At 39.9% G+C, this 22373-nt stretch overlaps 1 protein-coding gene across 2 annotated transcripts in view; it reads right to left on the reverse strand.

The window, feature by feature from the left end:
- The window catches only part of LOC134489483 (proton-coupled amino acid transporter 1-like), a 33082-nt gene extending 11617 nt beyond the window's left edge, over positions 1-21465 (reverse strand). Inside the window, exons 1-7 of one of the 2 annotated variants that reach the window (XM_063292188.1) lie at positions 21258-21465; positions 10046-10193; positions 8198-8288; positions 6002-6090; positions 3733-3828; positions 2048-2132; positions 404-622 (exon numbers count right to left, since the gene is read on the reverse strand). In XM_063292188.1, the coding sequence (XP_063148258.1) occupies positions 404-622; positions 2048-2132; positions 3733-3828; positions 6002-6090; positions 8198-8288; positions 10046-10188 (723 nt within the window). In that variant the 5' untranslated portion in view covers positions 10189-10193; positions 21258-21465. Of the gene's footprint in view, positions 1-403; positions 623-2047; positions 2133-3732; positions 3829-6001; positions 6091-8197; positions 8289-10045; positions 10364-21257 lie in introns of those variants that run through there. The other variant, XM_063292187.1, reaches the window with a different exon arrangement.
- Between the last annotated feature and the right edge of the window lie 908 nt (positions 21466-22373).

Raw genomic sequence — 22373 nt, forward strand, 5'->3', positions numbered from 1 at the left:
CAGAGCCCTTCAGGCATCTGCATGTACCATTTCCTCCACTCAGCAGGATCTCTACTCTGTCCCTTCCAATTGTTTCTCAGAGTAACTTTTCCCCCAAAGTTTTTGCCATAACTGCATTGCATTCACCCCTGTCCAATTAAAATAAAACTTAAAACACATGTGACACACTGAGTTCATGCCTTTCCCTTTGCAACCTTGGTTGACATTTTAATTACAAACTGACAAGGGCAATATCTGTCTTTATTTCTTCCATATAACACCATGTGCATCCTTTATGCTGTATTACTAAATATATAGCATATTCTATTCTCCATGGAATTACTCTGTCCTTGGACCCACAAAACCAATGAAGTGGCAGCACCAGTGCTAAGGAGATTCTAGAAAAAGTCAGTTTTCTACATACCCAGACAATATACTGGTATATCATTATCAGACTGCTGATCATCAGAATATTGGCCACCATGGAGAAAATGGAGAGAATCTTGAGATTCTGGATGAAGACGAGCAATATGACAAATGGTAACAAGGACAGGATATATAACTGAGAGCTCAACGTTGGAGCCAACAGAGCAGTTTCATTGGCACTGCAGTCATTGGTGGTACCATTGGCAGCAGATATTACCTGAATAAAAGATGATAATAAATTGATTATTAACCAGCTGTCTTCCTCATGGTTTGTAAAGTGATTATGATGGAATGTGCTCAACAGTAAGTTAACATGGGACTTCTCCAATCTGGTACCACCAGAAGTGTAGAGCTTCAGTACCCTACACAGGATACAGTATTACAAGAGTTGAAGTCCAACACACTTGAGGTCAGAGGATGGAGAAAGCTATTCTAATTCTAACTGTAATTAAGCAGGATGTAGATAGCAAAGTTTGCACACTCCAAGTACTTCAAAAGTTTGATCATAATCAAACAGTACAACACAATACACATACTAATGCAAGGATGCTAAGAAAGACTGAGCTTTGATTCTCTTTTCTCAGAGGAGGCCACTCATGATTTCACACCCAGACATTAGTTCAAAAAGATCAGATGGTTCTGAACACACAAGTAAGAGGATACCAACTGCCCTCTCTACAAGAAAGGATGTAACAGAGTAGATGGTTAATATTTCACTAAAATAAACAAAATGAGGACTCAGTTTGGCTTTAGCTTTAGTACAAGCTTATTACTAACTCTGCTAAGACACTGGCTCCTTTCAGCCAACACTAAGTTTATGATATCTAGATGAGGATGAAAAGTGTGTGCCAAGTTATACAACTGATTACATTCAAATGTGCAATCTTGTTGTTGAATTGTAACTTGAATATGTGAATTGGCTGATGGAGGATCAGAAACTCAGACAAAAAAATAGGAAAATATTTTTCTCAAATTCAGAAAGCAATGATTCTACTGGAGAAAACACAGCTCTGGGTAAGACAGTAGCACTTTTGTGTTCTGCCTTCCTCAAATATTGATACTGCTGGATCCAGCATCTCCCTTATGATTTCTCAAGACACACAGGAAGCAAGTTAAGATGACAAGTGACAAACCATTTCAGAAAATCACACCTCATCTTCTTTAAGAGTAGTGGAAATATTCTACACGCTAACTTATTGATAAGTATATCCTGCCTTTCTTCCAAGAGAAGTGGCATATAAAGCATTTTGTTCTCAAATTTTCCCCACAACAAAAATTTTGCAAGGTGGTTGGGGTGAGAGATGGTGATTGGCCCAAAATAGGCTTTTATACTGGAGGGTAGACTTGAGCCTGAATCTTCCTAGTCCTAATCTAATACTGTACCATACTTGCTCTCATTTCAGCTTGGTCCAAGTATACGAGGTTTTGTTTCTGGGAAATATCTTAGCTCAGAGTCTTTATGATTGCAGCAGGATACAAATAAATGAAATAAATTATATCTATCATAACAAGAGACTCAACCAGTCTCTTCCTTACCATATACAGTATTCATGAAAATGGTAAAGTTAGAACAATTCTTACTATCCTGAATTTTCAGACTTGTTTTGGATATTATAACCCATTTGATTATTTTGATTCTTACCTGTCTGAAATTATCAGCAAGGAATACAAAATACACACAGCAGAATCCCAGCTGAGTAAGAATTAAGAAAAAACTCACTAGGTACCTAAAAAAAAAACAAGACAAAAATATGGAAGATTAACGGTTGTAAACATTCAACCTGCCTGATGTATCAGTTCAATCCTCAGAGATATTGCTAGATTCCAACTGCAATTAAAGACAGTTTGTAGTGTTCAGTGTAAATGAAAATTCAGAAGTACGTTGGCAAAATGACATCTTACAATGCAACCAGAAACAGAATAAATCTGATCAACTCATGCGACATGCAGATTACAATAGCAGAGTAATAATTTTTCACCACTATTATTTTTCTTAATGAGTTTTTCCAAGTGGTTAAAACCCTCACTCAAAAACCTTGCCAAAATTGTGATGTAATGAATTTCTCAGTGGTATACAAGATAAATTCCATAAGACGTTTTAAATGTAAATTTGATTACATAATTACTATGGGTAGTCCTTGACTTATGACCATTTGTTCAGCAACTGTTCGAAGTTACGATGGTGCTGAAAAAATGGAGTAATGACCGCTCCCCAAAGTTACAGCCGTTGCAGCGCCCCAGCAGTTACGTGATCAAAATTTGGGTGCTTGGCAGCCCGCCCTCACTTACAGCTGCAGGGGCCCTTCAACTCTCCCTACCTGCCTATCTCCTCTCCCATCTCTGCCCTTTGGGCCGCCCTGCACCCTTCCTTGTGGGGCGACAAGCAGCCACAGAACCGTGTGGCTCTGGGGCTGCTTGCCATGCTGAGGCTCAGGGGCTTCTTGGCACACTGCAGCTCTGGGGCGGCAAGAAGCCCCTGAGCTGCAGCACAACATGAAGCTGCCTGTTAGAAGAATTTAAGAACCACCACCCCGTTTCTCCTTCTCATCAAAACCGCCATTTCTCCTCTTTATCAAAACCACGTCCTTTCCCTCCAAGAGACGCTTCCTGCTGAAACCACTTCCATAAATCGATCAGGACAGGAAAGGCAGAAAGGCAACAAACATCTTAGCATAAGGCTGCCCTTAGAATATAAAACAATAAAACCCAACAGTCAGAATACACAACCCGGGAAAGAGAGAGCTAAATTGATCAAAGGAGCCAGAAACCACAAAAGCAGCAGGACCACAAAAATGCCTAGCCTTTGTTCAATTAAGAACCATGAGAAGGCATCCCTGAAACCGACAAAGGTGTGAAATCCAACAAAGACAAGCACCATCTCTCTCACTTTTCATAAACATCAAAAAGGTCTACATCTCTATAAGACAGCCACTATTATCTGACCTTGAGACTGCAAGATCTCAATTATGTGAACAAGGTGCTTGGTATGGTTTAATCAACCATATATTCACTCAAATGGGAATTTCATGGCTAGTTACATTTGGCAAGGAAGAGGACAACTGGCTCAGTTTAAGAAGATATAATCTTTAACAGAGTGAGTGATCCCAGCCTCCTTAATGGAGGCAGTTACCTCTCCTAAAGAAATCTTGTCTGGATTTGGAAGATCTAAATCAATCTTCCCTGATCTGGATCCTCCCTATGTGCTACAAATGCAACTTACAAAATTCACAACCAGCATAGCAGAAAATCTATCTCCACATTAAATTGTGGGACAATCTAAATCTATCATCATAGCTCATACAACACAGCTATAATTAAGGTAAATACCTTCCCCAGATAGAATGAGTTCTGAGCCACGAAAAGGGGCTGGCTTCTAGCCCATGCATCACAGTATCTCCATAGTCCAGAAATGGTTTTTGATGCCTATTTGGAAAAAAAGAAAAAAAGAGAGATATTTAGTATGGTTATGAGGAGAAGTGACTGGTCGGCTTTCTGAAAAGGCATCTGTTGAGGAAAACAAATTTTTACAATCCATACTGATAGTGGGAACATAAAAACACAGCAGCATTGATTAAGGGTTATACAGATCAATAATAGCTGTTTGCTTACAATTATTCATGATTACAGTCAAAAGCTACTTACACATATCTAATGCTATGACAGCAGCTCAATATAATAATAATAATAATAATAATAATAATAATAATAATATTTCATGTTGTTGTGTATAGTAATAATAATAATAATTTATTAAATTTATATGCTGCCTGACTCCCAGTGACCCTGGGTGGTTTACAGTTGTTAAAACATTAAAAAACAAAGAACAATTCAAAAACCACAAAAACAGCACAAGACGAAAGAACAATGATGGCAAAAAAACAAACAAACCCAGAGAAAAGTTTCAAATATTTGTGCACACTTAACAGCAATGGCTGTAACTCAGATTCCCTTTTTTGTGATACTCCCGTGCATGTAGCGAGGAGCTGAATGTTTAGAACACCAACTAGGTATCTCTACACATCTTATACGAGTCACCTTGTGTGAGATGGGCAGCCATATAAATGTGAGCAATAAACAAACAAACAAATATATCTTGAAACTTGAAGTGTTGCCTGCCTCTCTGCTAGGCCAATAATCCTTTTCAACTCGCTTCATATGACAATAAAATCTCTCATGCACAGAGGAAAATCAATACAGCAAATTTTTAGCTGCACAGAAGAGGAAACTTCTGCACATATTGGGATCTCCAATATTACACAAACAGAGCACAGGCAAACTTTGTAGGAGGAGAGTCGTGTTGGTCCATGGTGGCAAAAAAGTAGGGGTCTAGTGGGATCTTCTCTGACTAACGAATTTTATTAAGAGGCATAAACTTTTGTGATGAAGTCAGTTGCAGCTCATGAAAGCTTAAGCTTTTTAACAAAATTTGCTACTTCAAAAAGCTGTTCCTGGACTCCTTCTGATGTAGAGCAAATACAAGCAGCCATTCTGGGGATTGTTGCATTTGTTGTCTAGGTGCTTAACCTGCCCTTTTCCCAATGATTCTGCCAATGGCCACAGGAAACCAGGATGCATGAACTGGGTCACTGGGAAGAAGGAAGAAGCAATTAAGATATGGAATACCAGCTTCCTGTTGCCATTAGCAAGGGAAACCAATAATTTTGTCCAACCCAGTCAGCTTGTCAGCTATCTCACAGAAAAACGGGAAGCACATTTCTTCCTTAAGCCTGCTGATCAGTCTGACCAAAGGTTGATGGGGACAAGGCTGCTGCTTTCTAGCTGTTGACGGCAGTGGGAAACCAGCAATCTGGTGGTTTCAGATGACCACTAGGAGAATTGGGCAGGGTTCTAGAGGCTGCAGGTGACATGTGGTTTATAGGTTGGTGATTCATAATTCAGATACAGTGTAATCCAATAGAGTGCTAGTAGCATTTTAATATCAAGGTCAACTGAACTTCAATTAATTATAGGTTCTCTAAAATGAGTCATTCTAATGCTAGCGACATAGGATGCTTCAGGAGAAAAGTGCAGCAGTATAAAAAGCATGAGACACTTGTTGGACAGTTCAACCACCATTTAAAGAACCCCCACCCCCAAAAAGGGGGGAGGCAGGGACTAAAAGCCCATCTCCGTAAGTAAAATTGCCCAGTTTAGCTTTCTAAACCAAATTTCACTACTGAAAAGGCTTTTGTTCATAAAAAATCTGCTTAGGTTGTATCTATTTCTGCATCCCATCTACCAATGAACCCGTGTGCTTGGTGCAAAGATGGAGATAGCTCTGAAAACAGGTGAATTGGACACTTCCCAAAATGGGTGGCTCGAGCATCATTTCTTTATTTATTCATTTTGGTAGCATTTGAGAAAATACAGTGTGCAGTCTGAAACCATTCCAGCAGCTAATGAAGCATAACTGGAATGTGCAATCTTCCCCCACATGACTAAGTGGTTCCATGGCTTCACCATCAGCTAATTCTTATTCCCAGATCTAGCTTTTGCTTCATTTACCAAAAGAACCATTTTGTTACCACTATTTCAGCTATTTTATAACCACAATCACTTTCTTGCAGGGACAGCAGTTGTCATAAGTCCCTCTTACTTGTGGCAGAAGTGGTGAGCACATTTAACCAGGATGTCCATACAATGTACTGCAATGATTCCAATCAAAAGCAAGCAGACGGGACCCACCTAAACAGTGAAAGAAGAGTAGAATTAATAGCCCACTCTTGCCGCTGAAGAGATAAATGCAAGCCTTTAGTAAAACAAAACAGTTTTCAGCCAAAGTCTTGAAACAGTCATCTCTCAGAAGAAGGGAGGAAAAGAAAGGACCAAAAGTGGATAATCTGATCTTTGAATTTTGGTACATCTACCATGTAATTCTGCTGTGTTTATACTACTTTTTTAGATGACCAAACTTACATTAACTTGTAATCTTTACAAGCCTGTTTTATACCCCACGAACCTCCCAAGATTTTGCTGCCAAAATTCAACAATAACTCACCTTTTTTCCTAATTATTAAGGCCATAAGTATGCTAATTCCTCAAAATGCAAGCAACAAAGGCTAAAAATCCAACCCTCCATCTTCTGATAATGTCCCAGCCACCTTCGATTGATTGTTAATTGCTGGAAAGAAACACCTCCTCACACTGAATCTCTTTACACACCCACACCAACAAAATCTCTACATCTCAGGGGAAGCTGCTCAATGAACCATTAAGCGGGACAACATCCTTCTAAGATTAGAACAAGAAAAAAGGAACATGGTAAACCTGTTTTATATTTAAACTCTACTGGATCTGAAGGCATACTTACATATCAAACCCCAGCAACACAGGCAAATACTTACGTACCAAAATGAGCAACAGAACCTTCCAATATGCTTCAAAAAGAAAAGATGGAAACTTCTAATATCTTTCTTGATATCACCTGGTTTGCATATGGCACTATGCCATGTTTTGTTTAAATATGGCTTCCTGAATAAGCTACAGTTGGACAGATCTGCATAGCATACTAAGCCAGAAATAAACAAACCTCTGTCTGGCTTATCAACAAGTATGAATCCTGTCAGAAGATGCATTGATTTGTTTGTGGATATGTGTTACTATACCCTGCACAGGGATGGTGAATTAATTATGTTTGATTTCTCTCAGTCTTTAATTTCCTCTGTCCAATTTCTGACTTTTTAAAAGAAGTTATATAAAATGTATATGCATTTTCATGTGTATTTCTTCTAACACAAATTCTTTTACACACTTTCACTAATGCAAGTATCTTTGCAAACCACTTTTCCCAACATAAAGCAAAAGGCAATTGTGTGGCAGTTTAGAAAATGTGAATTAGACAATTATATACTAAAATGTGAAAAAAATAAATTGGCCTACCATCCCAAATCCCAGATTAGAGTCATAGAAGAATGTTAGGGAGCATGATGTCCACATACTTTAGGTTATGTTTTTCTATTATTACAACCTACATACTTAATAACCTAGGTAATCATATCACAGAACCAAGTAAATATATTACTCAGGCTGAGTTGGGTGAGTATTACATGATGTACAAACATGGACTTCCCTAACGTTAGTTTTTTTTTCAATAGAACAAGATGAAGAGGACACTGAAAACACTTCTGACTTAGATGTTTTCCATGGCTCTTATTGAAATGGCTAGAAAATGAAGCAGAGGTATGTGTCTGAAGTCCTTTTTTTTTCAAAGTGGGCAATCTTACGGTATGTTTTCTCTGTTCTAGCATGCATCCTGGATGCTGCAGCTATTCTAAAAGCAATCAGGGGCCACTTCTCAGAATAAATGTTCATTTATGGGGAAAATTAATTATCTTATTGCCTCTATGTCTGTCTTTCTCCCCAGTTACAACAATGGCCTTAAACAGATATAGGTATGTGGCAAGTTCAGCAGCACTTCCATAAATCTAATTGATGCAGTAGCAGTAAAAATATCAGTAGCTGAGGGGAAAAATACTTTACTTTCCCTTTGGCACCTTGATCATTCTTCTGTGGGTCCATGTGCACCAAAAATTAAGCTTGTGACTTGTCAGTTACTAAAAATTATGTTGCAAGACTTTGCAACAGGAACGGTTAGTTTACAAATGATAGCTCATGGAAGAATCAGAAGAGGAGATCCTCATTTTTCCCAGAACGAAATTTATCAGCCAACAACACAAATGCCATTTTTAAACAAGCAAGAGATAGTTCAATGAAACTTGCAAAATGGGCCTTCTTCTCACAGAATAGCCACATGATCCCAGCAACTGAAATCAACCAAATGCAACCTTCTTACCACAATGCCAGCATTTCTGATTGCTAACGGGAGTCCTAACAGGCCTGTACCGATGTTTCCTTTCAAGAGATGTATTAAGGTTTGGTACCATCTGAGGAAAAAAACAATACAGAGAGATTAGGTACTTCAAAGAACCCACTGCTATCTCTCTAGGTCAGGGATGGAGAACCGCTACACCTCCAAATGTCGCAAAACTACAATTCTAGAAGCCCATGCGGTGTGACCCAAAGTAAAGGATCACAGGTGTTGACGTTCAGCAACATCTGGTGGTTCTGAGAGTCTTCATCCCTGGATTAGGGCAAAAGAAACAAAATAAAGAAAAGATGACATAGCATGAGCCACAACCAAAAGAAAAGAATGTAAACATTTAATTTTCAAATCACTGATTTGAGACAGTCGGCCTCAACATCAAAACTGAATTTCTTTCTTTTAGAAAAGGAAACTTCTTCACTAGTCACTGAATGACCTCATTGCATCTAATAAACCTCTTCAAAAGATAGGTTGTTTTTAATCACAGAAACTTATTGTAGATGTTTATAGCGGTTACAGCAGAATCATTCCCATTAATATCATATCTTAGAATCAGAAGGGAACATATAGGGCACTGAGTCCAAATACTTACTCACTAGAAAAAGTCATATTAAAGCATCCAAGATAGGTGGCTACCTAGATTTTGCTTTATCACATCTCCCCTAGTGAAGGGGAGTGCATCACATCTCTGGGTAACCATGTAAGAAAGGACAGCAAATGGAACCCTTGGAGAGAGGGACATTCAACATGGCACCTTCCATTATCTTGACCAATAGCAAGAGGGTAAGGGAGCAGCAGTCTAAAATATCTGAAGAATATCACATTATCTACCTTAAGGTATCCCGGATCAAGGCTCTGCAAGGCCCTGAAAGTCACTGTAAATAACTTTAATTAACCTGGAAACTACTAGTGATCAGTGGCACTAATGACAGAATGTCATCAGGTTCTTCCAGTAGCATTCCAGGGCAGCTGAAGGTACTACACTGTCTTTGGAGATGGGGGGAGGGGGTGCCCTTCATAAGCAAATTATATTCATTACAGGATATATGACAGCAGCCAGACACTTATTTTACACGTAAGCAGCTGCAGTACCAACTGTTAACACAGTTAACACAGTCTGGACCCTATGTCCACATAGTGGGTGATGTAGCTCTTTAGTTTCAACAGGTCTATTAATTCAATGGATAACATAAAACCTTTTCTGTTGAAAAGATGCCAAGACAAGCTTTCAAATAATATCATACTAGTAAAGTCACAGGTATACATTAAATCTATTTAAAGGTTTCAAAATGTCACAATTTCTCTGAGGAACAAAGTCATTTTAAATTAGCCCACAGCAAAGTCTTAGCTTTTCTTCTAATTAATTGATATAGATTAGAGATGCCAAATCAGGAACTTCTAAAAACACAGGCTGGAAACGTGGGCCATTATTTTATGGGGATTTCTGTGTACCGCCTTGGGCAAAGAGCAGGTTTTCCATGTTCAGAATAGCTTGGGGAAAATACTGATAATGAACAAATCTTTAAAATGGGAGAGGTGGCAAGTCATAGTTTCCTGAAGGAGTCAGAGGCCAGAAGAAAATCAACTTTAAAAGTCTGAAACATTCAGTAATTCATAATGAAGAATCAGAATACAAGTCTGTACACTGCATCCCCAGTAAACTCAGTAAGTTAATCTATGAATCAGAACTGCTTTAGTTTTTATCTGCAACCTGAATGGGCCCTGACATGACTCATGCACTCTTTTCTCTTAAAGTTAAATCAATTAGCCTATGGATTTAGATGCAGATTGATTCTAATGAAGAATAAAACAACTTACGTTGTTCCATTTGCTTGTCCAAATCGTTGGTAGGAAGATGGACTGGAAAAGTTGCTCAAGCCATCTGGGAAACTGCCATTGGGAGTCACATCTGTTGAACTGTAATCATTGTAGTCTTCATTATACAACCTCTTGGTGGACATTGTGGCTGCAGGATAAGCAGTATTAGAAACCATAGTATTTACTAACTCAACATTTCCCCCCTGGGTTTTTGTGGTATCAATTGTACAGAATTTCTCTAGATGGACCATGGCTGTAGCGCAAGTGTCCTGCTCCTATCAGCAGAACAAATTCTGCCGGAGATAAATATATATGTATAGTGCCACACCTTCTGACCTACACAGAGTTGCAACAGGAGAATATTCAAAGGAAAACTCCAGATCAGGGAAATGCCTTGGGATCAGCACTTTATCACAATTATCACTGAAGTCAAAGTCCAAAACACCCACACTTTCTCCCTGCAGGCAAGAAATAGCCACTCTGAATTTGTTCACCTGTTGCCACTATCTTGAACAATATCAGCACAGATATCTGCACTTTGCTAACTGCAGCATTTCTATCCATTCTCCCCAGCCATTGAATAATAGGCACATTCTGCACTCAGAAAACAGGTCAAGTAAAATTATAGGATATATTTCTATCATCTACTGCAGATGGTATCTCAAGATGTGATCAGACAGTAAACCCCAGAATTCCTAGACAATATGGCCAGACTGGTAACCAATTCTTAGAAGCTGCAGTCTAACCATACTTGAAGGACATCACATTGAAGAAGAATGAACTAGGTGAAAGCAGTAGGTGTCAGATTTTAGGAATTAAAAAAACATAAATTCCTCAGTGAAAATTATGGCAAAACTCTTCACTTATCTCCTTCCATGGACACTGACTCAAGTACAAAGACAGAGTGAGATCATACTGCAATGACTTTTACTTGATTCATCATTCCTTTCTTTCTGTGTTAAACAGCTCATCCAGCTTTTAATGTCATTTACTCCAAAACACATTTCCTTTCTGCTAAATAGCTTTCTCTCAGGAAAATGTGCACAAAAATAAGAAGATATTTTACTCAGAACTTTTCTTCTATCCAAGGAAATAGAACTAATAAGCACAAATACCCGAACTGCAAAAACTGACTGGGTAATGTTGTTGACTGTGATAGAAATGGAATATTTTTGTCTTGGATTTAATTTTTTAACTTTATGACTTGTTTTCTCAGAAGTCACATTTTAGCATGTTTGCTGATTATGCCTTTACGAAGCTGTAAACTGTAAAACTCTTAGGACAATTTGGGTGGTACATGAAAGATCATGTACTTATATATGACATCGGACTCACAATAACCTTAGCAGGAAGCTAGCTCTCATTCACATACAATACTAAGCTTAGAGTGCTCTATGAACCAGGCCATTGTGGCTTGTTTAGCAACTGTAGCTTGAAAGATCCTGACACAGCTAATGGGCCTGTTCTTCAAAAATAGTAATTCAGAAAATTAGGAATAGTTAGTGAATGTGTGCTGTTTCTTCCATGAACACCAGTTCCTCAAAATCATGAATTTATGGTAGCTTTGAACCCAACGATTATTTATCCAAAATTTTATGTTAACTCTGCTAATTTATGTTCATAGGGAAAGACTGCTAATAAATTGGAAGGGAAACTATTTTCATCTTGAATCCAGATTTGAATTTGCTATATTCTCTGAATATTCTCTTTATATTCTCTGAGAATATAAAAGAGGTCCCTTGACACCCCTTCAGAGCTATATTTAATGCCAGCTTCTTCTGAGTTGCTGACTGGATACTATTTTTGGATTGCAAGGCATCTTAATACAAGAAATTGGACATACTTGGAAGATTTTCTGACTGTTCTTGGAAAACAGAGGCCTTGCTAGGAAGAGAGAATGTTTTGAGACTTGACTTCTAAGGACCTTTGAAGTCTAGGTACTTATTCTTCCTTTTATCTTAAAATATGCCTACAATGTTTTTATAAAGAAATAATAATTTGTAACTTTATAAAATTGATTTAATTTTTTTGGCTTTACTTACATATATGTTTTCACATTTAATTACTATATCAAATTAAACACAATTGTGACCCTGAGGACATTCCAAGGATGTATTGATTCTATTTCTCTATAATATTTTAATATGATAACCAAGGATAATGTCAGTCTCCAGTTAAATAAGTATTCTTTAGTTCAGAATTCAGCATTAAATTACTGGGACTCCCATGGCTGATGAAACAACGATTAACAAAAATGAGTTTTTGAGCTAATACAAACCTGCAACTGTTCTGCTTTGGGGAAGAGGTGATAGAATTAGTCATAAAGAATTAGCTATCTTCCCTTCTAAGACAAATATGGAAAATTGATCAGTTGGCCTAGCTTTGGAAAAAAGGAAGACTACATTTTCTATAATTTAAGCAAACATAGTTTTCAGTACAAAGAAATAGTAAATACTTCACACAACAATTTATATATATATATATAAATAAATTTATTGGCTGCCCAACTCCAGTAGACTCTTGGCGGCGTACAAAACTGGGGAAAATATAAAAACAGCTAAAAACATTAAATCACACAGACAGCCCAGACTAAAATAATCTAATGGACAGCAAAGACAACAAAACAAAACATTGAACAAATAATAAACATCAACCCCAGGCCTAAAACCAAAGCCAGGTTTTCAAAGCTTTCCGGAACCCCAGGAGAGAGGGCACCAAATATAGAACAGAGAGCTCCTGTAGGTACACAGACTTTCTACAATTTAATCTCATTATATCTGTCAGCCCTTCTGGGAAAACCAGATAGGAAACATGACTAAATGAATTAATTCTACTTTATCGTAAGGCTACATTAACAGAATCTTGCAAGTCTCAGAGTACAAATCTCCCCCCCCCCGCCAATTTATCGCTTGAGCGGTCAGAGTGGGTCTTTCCTAAGTTTCTTCTTTAGACCGTTACCATCTCATGGGCTCCCTTTCCTTTTATCTGCTTGTTCTTTAGGCAGCATGTCTTCCCTCTGTCCTCCAAGGTCGCCCTCACATTCCATCACAATATCTCAGGATGATAAACAAAGTTACACTCTCTCTACTAAAAGATGGCTGAGGGAGAATCATTTTAGAGTGCCAAGCTTGATACACTGTAAAATTTGACTTTGAAAACAGGTTAAATGGCCAGCTCATGTCTGTCCATAATCCCAACAATAAAGACAAAGGAGGATATCTGTCAAATTTATTTGTTGTTGTTTATTCGTTTAGTCGCTTCCGGCTCTTCGTGACTTCATGGACCAGCCCACGCCAGAGCTTCCTGTCAGTCGTCAACACCCCCAGCTCCCCCAGGGACAAGTCCGTCACCTCTAGAATATCATCCATCCACCTTGCCCTTGGTCAGCCCCTCTTCCTTTTGCCTTCCACTCTCCCTAGCATCAGCATCTGCTCCAGGGTGTCCTGTCTTCACATTATGTGGCCAAAGTATTTCAGTTTTGCCTTTAATATCATTCCCTCAAGTGAGCAGTCTGGCTTGATTTCCTGGAGGATGGACTGGTTTGATCTTCTTGCAGTCCAAGGCACTCTCAGAATTTTCCTCCAACACCACAGTTCAAAAGCATCGATCTTCTTTCTCTCAGCCTTCCTTATGGTCCAGCTCTCGCAGCCATATGTTACTACGGGGAACACCATTGCTTTAACTATGCGGACCTTTGTTGTCAGTGTGAGGTCTCTGCTCTTAGCTATTTTATCGAGATTTGTCATTGCTCTTCTCCCAAGGATTAAGCATCTTCTGATTTCCTGACTGCAGTCAGCATCTGCAGTAATCTTCGCACCTAGAAATACACAGTCTTTCACTGCCTCTACGTTTTCTCCCTCTATTTGCCAGTTATCAATCAAGCTGGTTGCCATAATCTTGGTTTTTTTGAGGTTTAGCTGCAAGCCAGCTTTTGCACTTTCTTCTTTCACCTTCATCATAAGGCTCCTCAGTTCCTCTTCGCTTTCAGCCATCAAAGTGGTATCATCAGCTTATCTGAGATTGTTAATGTTTCCTCCAGCGATTTTAACTCCAGCCTTGGATTCCTCAAGCCCAGCATGTCGCATGATGTGTTCTGCGTACAAGTTGAATAGGTAGGGTGAGAGTATACAGCCCTGCCGTACCCTTTCCCAATCTTAAACCAGTCCGTTGTTCCATGGTCTGTTCTTACTGTTGCTACTTGGTCGTTATACAGATTCTTCAGGAGGCAGACAAGATGACTTGGTATTCCCATACCACTAAGAACTTGCCACAATTTGTTATGGTCCACACAGTCAAAGGCTTTAGAATAGTAAATAAAACAGAAATAGATGTTTTTCTGAAACTCCCTGGCTTTTTCCATTATCCAGTGGATATCGGCAATTTGGTCACTAAAGAACATTCTTTAGTGTTCCCCTTTTTTGGTATGGGGATATAAGTTGATTTTTTCCAGTCTGATGGCCATTCTTGTGTTTTCCAAATTTGCTGGCATATAGCATGCATTACCTTGACAGCATCATCTTGAAAGATTTTGAACGGTTCAGCTGGGATGCCGTCGTCTCCTGCTGCCTTGTTATTAGCAATGCTTCTTAAGGCCCATTCAACCTCACTCTTCAGGATGTCTGGCTCTAGCTCACTGACCACACCGTCAAAGCTACCCCCGATATTGTTATCCTTCCTATACAGGTCTTCTGTATATTCTTGCCACCTTTTCTTGATCTCTTCTTCTTCTGTTAGGTCCTTGCCATCTTTGTTTTTGATCATACCCATTTTGGCATGGAATTTACCTCCGAGGTTTCTAATTTTCTGGAAGAGGTCTCTTGTCCTTCCTATTCTATTGTCTTCTTCCACTTCCAGGCATTGCTTGTTTAAAAATAATTCCTTATCTTTTCTGGAATTTTGCATTTAATTGGGCATATCTCCCCCTATCACTGTTGCCTTTTGCTTTCCTTCTTTCTTGGGCTACTTCTAGTGTCTCAGCAGACAGCCATTTTGCCTTCTTGGTTTTCTCTTTCTTTGGGATGTATTTTGTTGCTGCCCACTGAACAATCTTGCGAACTTCTGTCCAGAGTTCTTCTGGGACCCTATCTACTAAGTCCAGTCCCTTAAATCGATTCTTCACCTCCACTGCATATTCCTTAGGAATATTAGTGAGCTCATATCTAGCTGATCTGTGGGTCTTCCCTAATCTCTTTAGTCTGATCCTAAATTGTGCAAGAAGAAGTTCGTGATCTGAACTACAGTCAGCTCCAGGTCTTGTTTTTACTGACTGTATAGATGTCCACCACCTTTGGCTGCAAAGGATGTAGTCAATCTGATTTCGGTGTTGTCCATCTGGTGAAGTCCATGTATAAAGCCGTCTCTTAGGTTGTTGGAAGAGGGTGTTTGTTATGCAGAGTGAGTTGTCTTGGCAAAATTCTATCAGCCTATGTCCTGCTTTGTTTTGTTTTCCCAGGCCATGCTTACCTGTAATTCCAGGTGTCATTTGACTGCCCACCTTAGCATTCCAGTCTCCTGTGATGAAAATAACATCTCTTTTAGGCCTGTTGTCCAGTAGGTGCTGCAGTTCCTCATAGAACTGCTCTACTTCAGCTTCTTCAGCATCTGTGGTTGGGCCGTATATTTGGATCACTGTGATGTTAGATGGCTTGCCCCGAATTCGAATTGAGATCATTCTATCGTTTTTGGATTGTATCCGAGCACTGCTTTAGCCACTTGACTATTAATTAGGAAGGCTACTCCATTTCTTCTGTGGTCCTCTTGTCCACAGTAGTAGATCTGGTGGTCATTTGATGTGAAGTGGCCCATTCCAGTCCATTTCAGTTCACTGATGCCCAAAATGTCTATCTTTAATCTTGACATCTCAGCAATAACCACATCCAATTTGCCCTGGCTCATAGATCTTACATTCCAGGTTCCAATGGTGTGTTGATCCTTAGAACATCAGATTCGCCGTGCACCACCAGCACCGTCGGCCGCTAGCCGTCCTTTCGGCTTTGAGCTAGCTGCGTCATCACGTCTGGGGCTAGTTGAACTCATCCACTGTTCCTCCCCAGTAGCATTTTGACCATCTTCCGACCTAGGGGTCTCATCTTCCGATGGTATACCAACATATCTCTGGTTGTACTGATGCATTTAGTTTTCATGGCAAGAATACTGGGGTGGGTTGCCATTACCTTCCCCAGGGATCACATTTAGTCTGACCTCTCTGTCATGACCCTCCCGTCTTGAGTGGCCCTTCACAGTTTAGCTCATGGCATCATTGAGGTGCTCAAGCTCCAGCACCACAACAAGGTAACGATCCTTTGCTGAAGCAAATTTATTTAGTTTGATCAAAGATCAGTAACAACCAATCACCTCATCCCCACTCCCACAAAGATAAAACAATATCTAAATACAACATAAAAATTGCCTAAAGAGGCCCATATATGTATATTACTCAATAAAATCTGGGGTCTTTTTCTGGAGATATTGATAGCTGCTATGCAAAATGTTGCGACATTCAGTGTCACAAGAGGTTTCTTTTCTGATAAAAGGAAGTTAACAGAATGTGTTAAACCAAACTGGGACATGTTATAACAAAGCCTTCTTCAACTGTCATTATAACAGGAACTATGTAGCAAGGATGGATGAATTCAACAGCACAGGAGCCACAGGGGCAGATACAGCAAGCTATAGGGTCTGTATTTTTCATATAAATCTACTGAGGGTAAGATGTTAAATCTGGCTCTAAAGAATAACGTTTGTCTGATCAGCAAAGTCATGTTCTGTTTGTTCTCTGATGTTCTCTGAGATAAGACTAGTTTCTTTTTGATCCCCAATGCCTATAAGCTTTTTCTAGTTGTTTTCTTATCTAGTATAAATTCAAAAGACATAGAAACTCTACAAAAAGGCCTCACAATGAGAGTTTTCCCAAATCGATTTGAGACCATGAAGACTGAAATTAGTCATATGGGGTAAGAGGAATCAATCCTGTGGAGAAATAATGGCATTTAAGTCAAAGATGTTTATTCACAGCCATGCCCTTACTTCAGTCTTCAACTGACCAGACTCTAATCTCTCAGCTGCACTGGATTCACATTTAGGTGCGTGTAACACCAGAAGTGTCCAAAAGATCCACCACTTTCATCAGTAGTGCCATCATAACACATGTTCCAGTTCTTTCATACATGCATATGCATGATACAGGTACAGAAGGGACATCATTTCAGCACAGGGCTACTTTAGTCATTTGCCCTCTTATCTCTCCCTCTGCCCCCAAGTAGATAACTGCTATCAATCATGTTCTTATGAACTTTGTGGTATCTGCAATAACTTGTAGTTTGGGTAAAGATCCATCTATGAACTACAGAGTGATTGAACTAAGGGTCTACAAAAATTGTTTCAGAGCTGCACAAATGCATTGCCCACCTTTCAGGCAGAAGAATTTTAGGATCACTGAAGAGCTTCTTTGACCCTGTAAGATCACAAAATCCATGTATGTTTTCCATGACCCCAAAATTCTAAAACACCACAAGAATATACTAAAACTCCTTACTTGCTTGATCTCCCGCCCTTCTATGATCAATCTCAATTTCCTAGATACTGTTGCAAAAGCCATCACTTTAGTCTGCTGAAAACTAATTACCAGCTGGTTTTCCCTACAATACTGCACTGAGTTACTGTGGGCTCATCTAGGGCTAACTGGAGTCTTTGAGATAATTGTCGCATTATTATAAACAACAAGAATGGGACATTCACATTTGCTATTTTGGGAGGTTGGAAGTTTGAATCTCAAAATTTCCTTGCAAGTATGTTTAAGTACAGCTTGAACAGCAAAGGAACAAAAATGCAACCCCATTCAACTCCCTTCTATACAAAGATTTGAATTAATGATGAGACTTGTAGGTTATATCTTACTATATCTTACAATTTTGGAATCTTCAAACAGTTTTGAAAAAGGAATATTCAAAAGAAGTATTTGATGCAAGGAAGATTTAGTTTTGCCACTATATTTCTCAATAAAGTGATACAGAAAGAAAGTGCAATCTATAGTGGAATGGCCAGATCTAAATCCTGCTTGTTTAGGGTTCAGAATCTGTTCCATCTATTCTTGTAATTTCTACTCTAGGAGCCAAACATAAAACCTGTTACTCAGGTTACTCAGTAAACTAACTCATCAATAGTAAGCAGGATCACTGCTTTCAAAAATTACAATGATTATAGATGCACCAAGAAAATGGGAAGATACTGCTGCACTTACAAGTGAAGAGGAAAGTAAAAAACATTAGGATGTAAAATTGTTGCCAAAGAAATTTAAGTAGCATTTAATGCATTTGGAAGCATTTGGGTCTATGAGCTAGCATGTGCTTAATAAGCCTGAAGCAGTTTAGATCAAATGGTAACAATCAATTATTACTTTAGGCTAAAATGTTGATCTTTACCATTTTAGATTATATGACAGAGAATTGTTTGTACTAAAATTTTGATTAAGCCTTTTGATCTTCTTTTCTGGGTTGTAAAATATTGGACTTGGCCTACTGATAGATTCTTGTCATTGTGTAAGGGTCAAGCAACGTTATAGGAATTCAAATACAACACCCACAGGCACTGTCTTATGTAACTTTCTACGACAGTATCTGAAACTCACCTCATAAATGTGTTTTTAAAATACAGGCATGTGAGGTGCCAGCTTTGCCACTGAATTAATCACAATATTGCCAAATCATAGGGAGGTTTCCTTTATTTTCAGGTATTTCATAAAACTGGTCCTCTCAATGTCAATTATTTCTTTGAATGACCAGAGATGACCCCAAAACAATTTCTAATATTTCTAATTTCAATTTCTAATATTTAGTAGGCAAGCAATATCTACCACTCTTAGTACATGGCAAAATCATTTGCTTTGCCAGGCTGGGGATAAAGAAAATTCTTCAACAAAGCAATATGAGTATAGATAATTATGCAGCAACAGTTGAACCATCTACTCCTCCTAGCCCTCCAGAAACATAAGAAATGGACCAAAAGAACATGATAATTTTGTATTGGTCTCTGAGTAATGTAGACAAGATTATTTTATTTCCTACCCACCCATGGCTTAATGTCACCCTATAATTTTTTGTCAATAAGCACTAGATCCCCACTTCGAACATCAGCCAGTAAAAGCACTCTTTCTAACACAAGTAGATTTTATATTTTTTTTAGGTTAGAGATTGCAAAATAGCAGGAAGCACAAAAGGCCAATTCTACCCTAATCAGCAAAAAAAAAAATCTGCTAGGGAAGGCAGAACTTGGAAAAATACCAGAAGAACGTTTACAACCTTAGATAGGAGAAATGTTGGCAAAGCAAACAGATCATTCAGAGATCAAGGATGACATATGTTCTGTCCTTTTTTGACTGCTGTCTAAAACACAGCGGAGAGTACTTCTCGTTCAAACACCATCTTCAGGATGGACAGAGTATTCAAAATTCAGTATAGTCCTTAATTTATTAGAATTCCAGAAAGTTTCCTGCTCTTCCTTAAAAGCTCACCTTAATATATTCATCCGTATAGGTTCCGTATTAACAATCAGCTACTGAATGCAATAGTAGTACAAAAGACAGATGCTATAGCTTTATCTCATTAGGTTATTGCCTCCTAAAAATGGTCACTCTTGTGTGAAGGTGTCGTTAAAGACCAGCTTGTTGAGGTGAATCATAAGCTGATGTATTTTCACGAATAATTAGAGAGGATATTATATTATACTTAGGCTCCAACCCACCCCTCTGCTCTCCAGATGTGTTAAGACTACAGATGGTCCTTGCTTAAAAACCACTCGATCACTGTTTGAACATATAACAGCTCTGAACGAGTGGTACTTATGACTAGTCCTCGTAGTTGCAGCCATCACAGTGTCCCCACAGTCACATGATTGTGACCCAGGCGCTCAGCAACTGGCTCGGAATTACAATGTTGCAGCATCCCGCAGTCATGCAATTGCCATTTGTGGCTTCACTGATGGCTTCTGTCAAGCAAAGTCAATGGGTAAGCCGGAAGGAGGTTGCAAATGGTGACCTCATGATGTTGTGCTTAACAACAGCGCAGGATTCCCTTAATGACAGCAACTGGAAGTGCCAAAACTGCCCTCGCTAAGCGGCACAGTCATGTGATGTCATGCTTTATGACCACGTCACTTAATGATGGAAGTTCCAGTCATTAAGTGAGGACTGCCTCTCTGCTGTTCACACATCTCTGGAGAACACCGGGTTGGAGAGAGCTGGTTGGGATTCTTAGCATGACGGGCCTTCTTCATCATTCCTGCATCCTACTTCGGCTACTGTAGCATTCCTGAAAATCTCTATTTAGGGATTATAGAAGTAACTATTAGTTCTAGCTTTGAAGTGTTTTGTAACAGTTGCCTCCAGAGCTTCACTTCCTTAAAGGAAGAACTTCACTGCGGAATCATACTTTACACACAAACCATCTACCTACACATTCACACAGAGTCATTATCCACACCGAACCTAACCCAGTAAAGGTATTTGTATGGTGTTCCCATACTGCATTTTTTCTTTTCCCTGCACCTTAACTCAAAACTATTCCAATGGCAATTATTCCACATGCATTAAACATTGTTCAGAGCATGGTATTTATTTAGACATCATAATGTAAATGCTACATTTTTACCCCTTCCCTAATACAAGTACTACAAGGAGGCCCATACGGTTTCCAACTGGTCATATATATAAAACATCTCAGTAAACAAATACTCAAATTCAGTGAACAGAACAACCCATTTCAGTCTCTTGATTTCACTTTTCAACAAATACCATATTCCCTGAAAAACACCTCACACTGAAGTTTTCACCTGCTGTTTCCAGGGTTAAAGGGCATTTTCCCAGATAAAAAAGCTTAACGCTTCTTACAGGGCCCTGCACCAATGCAAATGTTTACATCCTTTCTCAGCTGCATCAGCCAGACGACCAAGTCCACATCCCTGCGCCTGCTCTGGAGGGCTCTGCTGGCCTTCTGGGCAGCTGCACAGCTGGGAGAAAGTACGGGCAGCATCGGGGCCACTGAATGCCTGGTCGTACCAGCAAAATCGTACCCTGAATCAGCAGCACAGAAAAGCAGTCGCGCTTGTTTCCGCATCCACGCGGCCAAGCCTCTAGTCCTCATTCCCACGATCCTCCTAACCTGTCCCCGCACGCACCCTATCACCTGCCAGCCCCCTTTCGAGCCAGAGCCAGACCCACCTCCACCATTAACCTCCTTTCTTTTTCCTTTTCACCGGCTTTCCATTTTAGCTCCTTCCTGTGACAGGTCATCGGATTGAACCCGCTTTCTCCGCTCACGTGACGACGCCGGCTCTGCGGTCGACGTGGAGATCGCGTGACGCTTTTGGGAGCGCGGAGTTCTTCGGCTCGGCAGCTCAATTTCCGGCCAAACAACTAACGCGGTTTTGTTGTGTGTTTTGAATCTTCACGCCACCGACGGTAGCTGGACTGCGCCGCTTAGAGGACGCTCGTCTGTTGCAGCGGAGAAGCTGCTGCTGCTGCTCTTGCGCAAAGCTTCCGAGCGCTCCCCCTTCTTCTTGCGTTGCTGCGGCGCTTTCTGTGGGAGACGCGGAGCCGAAGGCGTGGCCCGTCGGGTGCGGTTCAGCTCGGCCGCCTTGGCTTGGCAGAGCAAGGCCCGACTTCTGAAAGGGAGCGCGAGCCCATCGGGTTTTTGCATCTGCAGTAAGCCCGTTTTGTAGCAAAGCGTCAGGATTTTTGTTCGAATGGCTCTCAGATGTGCCTATTGCTATTACTCTTATCTTAGGGTAAAGGTAAAGGTTTCCCTTGACATTAAGTCCAGTCGTGTCCGACTCTAGGGGGCGGTGCTCATCTCCGTTTCAAAGCCAAAGAGCCGGAGTTTGTCCGTAGACACTTCCGTGGTCATGTGGCCGGCATGATTACACGGAGCGCCGTTACCTACCCACCGAAGCAGTACCTATTAATCTACTCACATTTGCATGTTTTCGAACTGCTAGGTTGGCAGGAGCTGGGACTAGCAACGGGAGCTCACCCCATCACGCGGAGTCGAACCTCCGACCTTCCCATCGGCAAGCTCAGCAGCTCAGCGGTTTAACCTGCAGCACCACAGCGTCCCTTGTTACTCTTACCTTAGCTTTTAAATCATCTTTGGTATTCATCTCGATCTCTCTTTTGTGGAGGCTGCTCTCTTGTCAAGTGTGTTTTCTTGTGCATAAGGGGGGGGAATATTTTTGTGGTGGTTGGAAATGCTCTGAGCTATTTCGAAGCGGAGAAAGTGATTTATGAAGAGTACGATAGAATCATTTGGGCAGAGAAAGGAGCCCTTGGTAGCCATTG

This window comes from Candoia aspera, chromosome 2 (genome assembly GCF_035149785.1).
Source record: "Candoia aspera isolate rCanAsp1 chromosome 2, rCanAsp1.hap2, whole genome shotgun sequence".
Taxonomy (NCBI): Eukaryota; Metazoa; Chordata; class Lepidosauria; order Squamata; family Boidae; genus Candoia; species Candoia aspera.